This window comes from Chelmon rostratus, chromosome 16 (genome assembly GCF_017976325.1).
Source record: "Chelmon rostratus isolate fCheRos1 chromosome 16, fCheRos1.pri, whole genome shotgun sequence".
Taxonomy (NCBI): Eukaryota; Metazoa; Chordata; class Actinopteri; order Chaetodontiformes; family Chaetodontidae; genus Chelmon; species Chelmon rostratus.
Window position 1 is genome coordinate 2,412,526 of NC_055673.1, and position 10,187 is coordinate 2,422,712.

The following is a 10,187-nucleotide window of genomic DNA, read 5'->3' on the forward strand; positions in this document are numbered from 1 at the left end:
GTAACCTGGCTAGTCGCTGATTTTCCTGATAGTGTCGGTTCCCATGGCAGCAGCTAAAACCCGAGTGTGGACAATGGCTGAAACGTTTAGATCAACATTTATATTTCATATAGTAAAACAGATTTAATGTGACTTTGTGACACAGACATTGACAGGAAATAAATCCAATTAAAGTTGTATACTGGACGTCAAATGGTGGCTCTGTGCTTTGATTGGCCACGTTGAACCGTACTGATGTAAAACTACTATTTTAGAGTGTATTTCCACAAATATTGTACTTTTTACTCCATATCATTGTCCTATGGACAACACAACACAAAACCTTTTAAAAGAAGATAGTGAGAAACATGGTTAGTAAAGTATCAGCTGATGGTAACTGAAGACACTTTATTATAATAAAAACTCTCTATCTGTTACAGTCTGAGTCCCCGTCCATGCTGGACAAGGTGGACGGCGACAGAGGTGAGTTTCTTTAATACTGTGTTACCTTTGAATCTGTGTTGGATAACTCATCAGGTCAAATGTTGTAGTTTCGTCAGATTTATCTTGAAAACTGACTCCATTTGTCTTGACAATGTGAGATTTGTCTGTGACATTTGACAGTAATTAGTTCACAGCCCACAGTAATTACCCCTCAGTTGTGTAATTAGTAAGTGAGCAGTAGCTCTTCCAAAATAAGACGTGATGATGGAGCCTGTCGTCATGACGCTTCCTCAATGTTTTTGTTCCTGTAGCCAAGTCGGACGTCCATCCCGTCGTCCCAGCAGACGCCGATGAGTCCAGACCAGAGCCGGCTCCCCGCTCAAAACCACCCAGCGTCAATCCCAAACCGCCCCCACCCCAGGCCACCAAACCCCCGCTGGGGCCCCGCACCTCTGGGCCTCTCAGTCCCGCCAGTCCAAGCAGCCCCAGGCCGAGCAGCACCTTCGTCATTGGTAGGCAGTGACCGGGACAGACGGGGACAATCACTGTCAGACAGATACGAGCAGCTTTTATCAAATCAGAATATATTCATTCATCACCACAAGCCTGTCTGTGTGTGTTTAGACAGAAAATCAATTCATTGTTTTATTGATGTCTGTTTCTCAGACGACTCTGCTGAGGCTCCTGCTGGAAACTCATCTGCCAAAGGACCACTTCCTGCCCCTCGCCTGAAGAGGGCGCCATCAGAGCAGGAGAGAGAGAGCACCAGCAGCAACCCTGCAGGACCCCTGTCTCCACAGGACGGTTGGTATCTCTGCCTGACCTCAGTCGACAAGCTGTTAGTAGTACCAGGAGTTTGATAATGACTGAATTTAATTAAGAATAAAGAACATTTTGATAATTGAAAGAACCCAATGAAGTCGCTTTTAGCTAAAACCAGTACTTGAAGGATTTGTTGGAGGTAAAGTCTTTGTCTAAAAAAACATAATTTCTGCCAGAAGTTTCAAACTCAGGTCTGATCCTGTTAATTTCAGCTGCAGTGACATCTTTACAGACGAGGGAAGCGAAAATGAGAAACAGTAATTTGAACCTATATTTTAAGTTAGCTAATAACGGATATCTGTATCAAACCTGTACAGATGTCCACACGTTGTGCCGATTGTGTTAACACTGACCTCAGATCTGAGTCGGACTTCCTCCAGGTGTGGTCGTACAGATCCGATCACATTCTGTCAGACGTGTTTACACCTTGCGTCAATGTGTTTGTCCTTTCCCGCTAACGTGTCCAGATACAGGTGGCATTTTAATATGAGGTGTAAATGGGATCAAAAGCACAAGAAAAGGAGTCTTGGAGCATTGATAGAAATCCCTCTGTCGAGGTGTTTCTGACCCCAGAGAGAAAAATTAGCACATGTGTACTCTGTTTTCTGTAGTTTTATATACAAACAAGTAACACAGCCGTGATTTCTGCAGTTTTATCTCATACTTGTTTTTTCTTAATGATGAAGTTTGCATGACTCAGCACGTGTGAGCGTGGCAGAAAATATAACACTCAGTTTAACAGGTGACAACTTGTTTATGTAATTGAAGCTTACAGGAACTGTTGTATAATGAAAAAGGCGAGTTGTCTTTTAAGATTGTTGTTTTTAAAACCACAGAGACAAGAGGAAAAGGTCATTTACTCATTTTAAGAAGCCTTTTACGAAGCTTTCATGACAAACTTCAGGCTGTCAGACTGTGACAAAGTGCCTTTCAGTTTACAAGCTGTTAACAGTGATTGATCCCTGAGGGAAACCGGGTCAGCTGCAGTTGTTCCTGTTCTGAGTTAATCTCAGCTCCTTGATGAACGAGTCAGTGGAGACAAAGCTGTGGGTTTAATATTTCTGGGGGAGTAAATGTATCGTTCGTTTCTTCTTCTCCTGCAGTTGAGTTTCCAGCAGACGGCGATGCGTTCGAGCCACCCGGCGCTGCGGTCGAACCCGGCGCCGGCGGACGGCAGTGGTCGTCTCTGAAGAGTTCAGCCAGTCCTGCCGCTGCGAGGGAGGACGACCGAGAGCGAGCCAAGTCGCTCCCCGCCTACGGTGCGGTAGTCACATGTTACAGCCTGAGCAGCAGTCAGACTTCTGCAGGTTTCTTGTCAGAGTTAATTGTCGGCTGGATTAATTGCACCCTCAGAGCTCTGACTGGAAGATCGCACTCATGTTCAGCCTCCTGTATGTTTATCAGAGCGTGAAATGCTTTGAGCGCTGTTTCAGAGCTTTATGTGTCTGATAAAAAGGCAAAAATCACCACACACTGAAAGAGAGTGCAGCTGTAGCTTTTTAAACGTTTCAGTGCCAGCTTCTCAGAGTTTGCCTAGTCTAAGGCTTTAAATGTGTTCTTTAGAGTTACACTCAGTTTAACCACCTTTAGTCCCCATTGTTGTGTCATTTTTTTTTCAGCTTCTAGATCAAACTGTAGTTTTCATAGTTTCAGGGTCTTAGTTTTCGTTTTCAGTGTTTGTGGTTTATTAGTCCAGTATTATTTTCATTTAGTTCTTCAGGATCTTCTTGCTTTGATGGTCTTGCTTTAATTTCCAGTCAGACAGGAAACCATCTCTTCCTGCTTCAGTCCGCCTGTTTCTCTTTCTTCATCTGCGTTTTCTTTCTGTCTCCTCAGTGAGTCCTCCGTCTCTGGCAGATTCAGATCTCAGTCCAGCTGAGGAGGAGATCGCTGATCTCCAGTCTGACAACAAATCGGAGGACGAGTCCGCCGACGCTCCTTCAGTCTGATACCGACGAGATGTCAACAGTCTCTGCTCGACCGTCCTCGACACCAGAGGACCTGGAAGGAGGTCAACCACACACCCAGTGAAGCAGAAACAGCGGACCACGATTTATCTTCTTCTTCTTTACATGTCCTGGTGAGGGGACACGCCAGAGTATTTCCCACGTGTCCTGCTGTTATCAGTGGAGTGTCCTGACCTCGGATCAGTCCCAGCTGTCAAATGGACGCCAACCGGCTCCATTACCGTCTCTGTCAACAGCTCTAATAGGACCATAAAGAGCCGACCAGATGGGCTTATCTGGTGCAGAGACAATCAGTCGTTGTGCCGATAAGCTTAGTTAGTCCAAAGCACTGAGGAGTCTGACTGTCTGAGAGGTCCAGACTGAAGCCGTTTGCTTTTACTGTATTTCTGTCCTGTAGCCGGTAAGTCAGGGACCTGCAGCAGCAGGTCATCGACCGATAAGAGTCTAAAAATGAACACGTTTTTAATCCTGCAAACACTGAAACTTGAAATCAGACTAAACCAAAACTCAGAGCAGCTCGTAACAAATGTCCTGCAAAGACAGAGGAAAGTGTCCAAAACCAAAGAGGCGACGCTCTCGCTGCTGCTGCCACTTCAAATATATCTGGAATAGATCTGTTTCATATGTCTAAAGCTCAAAGTGACATAAAGACTCAAACTGAAACTATTTTTGATGCTAAACTGATTAGTTAAGAGCTGCTGAAGGTTTTATTCCATCTCAAGACAGATTGATGATGAGGAATCTCTCTCAGTTAATTCTGCAAAGTTCGTTGGAATCATTGGAATTAGAATGAGGGTGTTTGTCCCCTTTTCACTTGTTTTAATAGAATCAGATTCAAGGACTCAACAATAGAAATATAACTGCGGTATATTTTTATGTCGTAGAGTCGAAGCAGCAGAATAAAAGTTCTTGGTTGAGTTAATGTCGTGTTTACGTCACATTAGAGCGAATGAGGTTCACTGTCTCTGACTGTAAATAACTTGTTCATGTCAACATCTAAATCCACCGACGACAGGAAACATTTCTGAAAGGTCTCATATTTCAAAGTTGGCCGATAACAGAGACGCCTCACGTCCGCAAACGTCCGTCCTTCTGTCCTCTGAATGGATGTGATGCTGTTGTGTCGATGCGCTTTCAATGCGAGTGGAAAACATTGCAGTCTTTCCACATCTGCCGTGTCCCTGAACGCAGCAGAAACCTCAGTGGGTGGAAACAGAAAGAGGGCGTTTCCCCTGTGGCTCCACCCACTGACCTTTAACTCGACCAATGAAATGTTTTCTGCCAAACGCTGAAACCTGCAGTCAAGCAGAAGACATCCGGACAGATGAACACCTGTATCCTCTGCTGTCACAGGTCAGAATGTCCCTGTGAGATGATCAGTTATTATAAAAACATGTGATTGGTATTGATCATGTGGCTCAGCTGTCGACTCTGCTGCTGTATCCTCAGCACACGGCTCCTAACATACCGAATCCTGTTCACTTACTGATGTGTTATGTAAATGTGTACATATGTACTAACATTCCTGAGTTTACGCTTGTGTTTATAAAATAAATGGGGTTTATATCAGTAAAATATTGTATAATGAGCAGAAAATATGAAACGTGCTGTTGAATCTGCATTATTTTCCATTTAAGATGCACGGTGGTGGTTTTCATTTCACAGGGAAGTATTTTTGTCATTTCTTTTTAAGAATCAGCTTTTTAAAACGTAAGTTAAAGAGTGTTTTATTGTTCATGTGCCAGTGGACCCACGCGCCTGGAAATGTGATGTTTCTGTATTTGTATGTTTATACCAATAAATCCTGTTTTATGGTTCAGACTCTCTCTCTCCTTCACTCTCTCTCCCCTCCTTCATACACAAGCTGCTGAATCCGCCTTCGGTCTCATTTCGCTGACTTCTGGAGACGCCTGAAGGTAACGTTTCAGTCTCTCTCTGAGACCCTCCCGCACACATCTGGAAGACGCTTCTCTCCTTTGTTCAGCCGTCACCAGCTTGACCTCTGGACTGGTCTTCAGCACCATGGACAGCGCCTTGGACAGCCTGGACGCTGCAGCTTTCTTACAGATCTGGCAACATTTTGATGTAGATGGTGAGAAGATTTTTAATATATAAACTGAGTAAATGATTTGTTGTGCCTGTAAATGTGTCTCAAATGTAAAACCTGAGACTGAACTGGAAACTCTGGGTTCATAGAGCACATTTAATGGACGGTTTAATAGCTCTTAATAGTAAATACATGCAGGATTTATGCAGTAACACACAGTTCAGTACTTCTGTTTCATCTTCAGCCGTCTGTGACACATCACGTTTCCTCTGTTAATGCATCCAGATGTTGTAAAAAAAAAAAAAAAAAACAATAAAAAAATCACTTTAAAGTCGTACAGCCAAACCTGAGCTGGTGTTTAAAGAAGTTTAAAGCAGTGAATATAACACGTGAACTAGAGGTGAGGCTGCAGCTCAGGCTGTCCTCGAGCAAGATCCTGAACCTGGTTTGTGCTGGACTGTATGTGAGGAGGTGGGATCAAGTTGCTTTTTACACCACCAGACCCTAAAATTCATATTTAATCTAAGGTCTGTATTATAAGTAAATTTAATTTATTTCTACACACTTTTAAGTAAAAAAAAAATGTCCCACTCCTGCCAGTATCAGAGATAATCAGTCAGAAAGCTTCCAGCCACAGCAGCTTCATTCAAACTGTTGTAAAATGATGAAATTTTACTTTTAGATCATTAGTTTATGTTCTGTTATGAAACACAATGCAAGAACTTCACCTGCATGATGTTCTGACAAGCTGCTGGAATCACGCCTGCTTGGTTTTTAGATAACGGGTTCATCGAGGGAAAGGAGCTGGACGCCTTCTTTCAACACATGCTGGGAAAATGTGGGATGAAGGTAAAGAGATAAAACTGATTAGAAGTCTAATATCTTCTCAGGGGTCAGTGAATCTTTCAGCCATTTAACACCACCACCAGGGGGCGCCACAAAGTGTCTGAATGTACACATATTGGCCTGTAAGTGAGAGCTGAATCCATGTTGTTTTCAGAGGGACGAGATAACCGAGGACAAAATCAGACGACTGAGAGACAGACTCATGTCTGCTCATGACTCCACAGCTGACGGACGTCTGCAGATACGAGAGGTACCAATATTTCTGGCTTTTAGAGATATTTTCACGTCAGTACGGTGACCTGTGACCTCTGTGAGGTCAGAGAGTCTTGACATGATACTGAGGCGACGCTTCAGTTGCTGTGTGGCCGTCACTCCTGCAGATTATGTTCATTTTACAGCCTGAAGCAGGAAAAGCTTAGTTGTACATTTAATATTTCCTAAAAGAAAATACTGACTTTTGCAGGTTTGTCCTTTAAACAGCTTCGCTAAGTTAAAGACAGACATTAAAAGAGATGCATCATATAAAATAAATTCAATTTACATTGCACACTGTAAATTTCTGTGTATATATTATTTATTGCCTATTTAATATTTGTCTATTTGAGCTGATCCCTTGTATGTGCACACGTACTCGGCAGATAAAGCCAATTCTGATTCTGATCTAATTCTCTTTTTCCAGCTGGCCACCGTGATGCTGCCTGAGGAGGAGAACTTCCTGCTTCTGTTTCGCAGAGAGACGCCATTGGACAACAGCGTGGAGTTCATGAGGGTGAGGGTCAAAGGTCAACAAACCGTGCAGAGGTGAATGAAGGACAGTGGACAGCCAGGGAATATTAAAAGAGTTAAAGCTACAGAGGACGTGATGTTAGCCAACAGCACTTACCTCTCGTTACATTATGACCACCAACGTGCTAATTTATTACAGGCCTGCCCTTAGTTTCACTGTAAAGCCAAACAGATGCTGACTTGATCTCTCAAGCTTCAAAACCTCCACTTGTGCAAAAGAAATACGATGTGATGGACGTGGGTTCTGTGCAGGAACTGGTCTGTCCGGCAGCAGCACCTTCAGGACGAGAGAAAAGTAGAAACATCGTTAGTTTTCATCATTTCTGCATTGAAGGCAGTGACAATGAACATCGCAACCAAACTTCACTTCACTTCACGTTTATTGTGCTTTCAGCCACTTTCTTCTGTTTGTTGGTGCAGATCTGGAGGAACTACGACACCGACAGCAGCGGCTACATCTCAGCGATCGAGCTCAAGGTAACTGCTGGGTTGACTGTTTGCATTCATCTTCCTTTAGCAGTCGACACATCAGTTTAACGTCACATCTGAATTATTTAAAAAGGCTGTGCTTGGTTTTAAGTTCTTAACACAATAATTAAGCTACAGAATCGACATAAAATAAATCTTTAAAAGAAAGAAAAGGAGAAGACAGACAGAGACTTTCTACCTGTGAAGAGTAGAAAACAAATCAAAAGGTTGTGTGTCTTTTTTGTCCCTGCAGGGCTTCCTTCAGGACCTCTTCCTCCAGCACAGGAAGTCCATCACCCCTGACAAACTGGAGGAGTACACGGACACCATGGTAACAGGCAGCGGAGGGTCGTCCTCTTCACATCGGCCTCGTCATTAACCGTTAATTCCATTCTGACTTGTTTCCCCACGCAGATGAAGGTGTTTGACAGAAATAAGGACGGCAGACTGGACTTGAATGACCTGGCCAGGTACTGGTGATCTGTGTCATGTGACCAAGAGGAGAAAAAAATAGATCAGATACAATTTGAATCCGTTTGACATCTTTTTACATTCAAAACATTTTAAGAGACTCTTAAATTGTGTCGTTCTCAGAATCTTGGCCCTGAAAGAGAACTTCCTGCTGAAGTTTAAGATGGACGTAAGTTTTCACTTTGCATTTGAAATTAAAAATAAGAAAAATTCGGCCCTTCCCTTTCACCTCAAAGTGCGTCGTTAAGCTTTCGGATGTTAATATTTGATTTTTCCTGCTGTGTTTGGTGTCAGGCCTGCAGTCAAGAGGACAGGAGGAGAGACTTTGAGAAGATCTTTGCTCACTATGACGTTGTGAGTTTTTCTTCTTGTTCGCTGTCCAGTCAGAGCGAGCGGGGGGGGGGGTCCTAGTCTTCAGGTCATCAGGTGTTAGACAGCACCTGAATATGTGTTAGTGCTGCACGCTGACTGTGACGGACAGTGATGTCATCTGACTCTTTTGCTCTTTTGTATGAGCTTGTGTGCTTAATGGTGATTTTTGTCTCTAATACACAATCTGAACAGGAAGTGAACACTGTTGATCTGCTCATGTGACCCAGAAAACCCAGATAAACATACGTGTGTGCGTGTGTGTGTCTGTAGAGTAAAACAGGTGCGTTGGAGGGCCCTGAAGTGGATGGATTTGTAAAGGACATGATGGAGCTGGTGAAGGTAAAGATCATGAATACTCCTGATACACTGAGCCAATATTTGACTGATCTGATGTCAGCCAGCTGTGATAATGATGGATAATCTTTTCCTGAACACAGCAACATTAAAAAAGCTGAGTTGCTTTCATTGATTTCATGTCTGTACAGTAAATATGAAGGTACAGCCAGATTAGCATATCTTAGCATCAGCACTGACTGCAGATGGAAACAGCTAGCCTGCCTCTGTCCAGAGTCCAAACGCCTCCAAAACTCAAGCTGGGTCTTATTTAATCTGTATGAACTGAAATTCACTGTATATATACAAATAATAATAATAATTTTTAGGGATTGCAGCTCAAAGTGTTTCACAAGAATGAAATCACATGCAGCAAATGAGTGATTTACAGAATGGAAACAGATTAAATATGAATGTAGAATCAGACTTGATCATGATAATAAAATAAAAACAGCTTTGTTTCCATTTTATTTTAAAAACAGGCTTTTATTGATTTGCACAGACCACACTGCCGGCTTTTATTTAGTTTTATTCATGTTACCATGGTTATACAAACTGCAGCATGAAGCAGAAGCAGTCCCTGCCCATCAGTGTCTGACCTCTGACCTCTCTGTTAACGCCTCCAAACCCCCACCGACCTCCTCCAGCCCAGCATCAGTGGCGCAGACCTGGACAAGTTCAGAAAAGCCCTGATGGGTCACTGCGACATCAACGGAGACGGAAAGATCCAGAAGAACGAGCTGGCTCTCTGCCTCGGCCTCAAGCTCAGCTAACGGACCCTCACAACATCACTCCTCCTCTTCCTCCTCATTCAAACGCCTCTTTTCTTTCTCTTTTTAAACTTTAACGTTCCTCTTTTACTCGTTCCTCCCACGTATTCCTTCTCCCGCACTCATTTCTAGCTTCCAGTTTGGTGTTGACTAATTGATGTATCCACATATTTTATGCTTGTTAGCATGAGCGCAGTGCATTTGCATAATTGTGTATATTTTCCTGCATTTTAATTCCCAGCAGAGGTCAAAATAAAGTGTGTTAAATGTGGACAATGATGAGATTTAAAAATTCTGTTTGGTGTTTTAATGACTGCGCGCTGCTTCTTTGTAACGTTTTAATGCACGAAACCGTGTTTGTGTGATGTTATTGTGAAACCAGTGACATGAGCGATGGTTAATAAACTGAATTTAATCTTTGTCAGCTTATATATTCATAATGTGGACGAGGAACCACGTTAATCAGTAGCTAAAAGGGCAACATTTATTAATCACATACAGCAAAAAAACACATTGCAGTAAGTTTATTCTGCTTCTAGAATGAAACATGGTGGAAGTCATGTCTGCTTTTATTGTTCAGGCTCTTCTGTGGCAGCAAAAACTGAATTATTAAGTGACTGTGTAGCTTTTGATAAAATCCCTAGAGGAGCTGAAGGAAATCAACTGAAAGACTGATTATATGACTCATTATATGATCTGCCTCCCCAGCAGGATTGTAAAATATACAGTTTTCAGTGGGCTGAAACATGCAGAACCAGGAGCACTGTCCTTTCAGTTTCAGCCCAGTGAAAGAATGTTTTCTGGACAACAACACATGAACAGCAGCAGCTTTCGAGCACTTTAATCATTTGTAAAAAATTTACTGAAAACTGAGTTTCATGG

At 42.8% G+C, this 10,187-nt stretch overlaps 2 protein-coding genes across 2 annotated transcripts in view; both read left to right on the plus strand.

Annotated features, from left to right (window-relative positions):
- LOC121619349 (F-actin-uncapping protein LRRC16A) overlaps positions 1-5,031 on the plus strand; it is a 33,166-nt gene extending 28,135 nt beyond the window's left edge. The window contains exons 34-38 of the mRNA XM_041954997.1: positions 420-462; positions 735-935; positions 1,090-1,227; positions 2,349-2,504; positions 3,082-5,031. Coding sequence (XP_041810931.1) covers positions 420-462; positions 735-935; positions 1,090-1,227; positions 2,349-2,504; positions 3,082-3,194 — 651 coding nt within the window. The 3' untranslated portion in view covers positions 3,195-5,031. The remainder of the gene's footprint in view (positions 1-419; positions 463-734; positions 936-1,089; positions 1,228-2,348; positions 2,505-3,081) is intronic.
- A 135-nt stretch (positions 5,032-5,166) lies between these two features.
- Positions 5,167-9,501, plus strand: LOC121619350 (secretagogin-like). The gene is made up of 11 exons (XM_041954998.1): positions 5,167-5,304; positions 6,038-6,108; positions 6,260-6,355; positions 6,785-6,874; positions 7,312-7,368; positions 7,613-7,690; positions 7,774-7,829; positions 7,954-7,999; positions 8,125-8,184; positions 8,473-8,541; positions 9,183-9,501. The coding sequence occupies exons 1-11, from the start codon at positions 5,235-5,237 to the stop codon at positions 9,306-9,308; spliced, it is 819 nt and encodes a 272-aa protein (XP_041810932.1). The 5' UTR covers positions 5,167-5,234; the 3' UTR covers positions 9,309-9,501.
- Positions 9,502-10,187: the final 686 nt, after the last annotated feature.

Excerpts from the sequence above, each read along its gene's own strand:
- LOC121619350 (XM_041954998.1), top strand. The coding sequence starts at position 5,235 with ATGGACAGCGCCTTGGACAGCCTGGACGCTGCAGCTTTCTTACAGATC. Across the intron at positions 5,305-6,037 it reads GCAACATTTTGATGTAGATG|ATAACGGGTTCATCGAGGGA; the intron begins GTGAGAAGATTT and ends CTTGGTTTTTAG. Across the intron at positions 7,369-7,612 it reads TCTCAGCGATCGAGCTCAAG|GGCTTCCTTCAGGACCTCTT; the intron begins GTAACTGCTGGG and ends TTGTCCCTGCAG.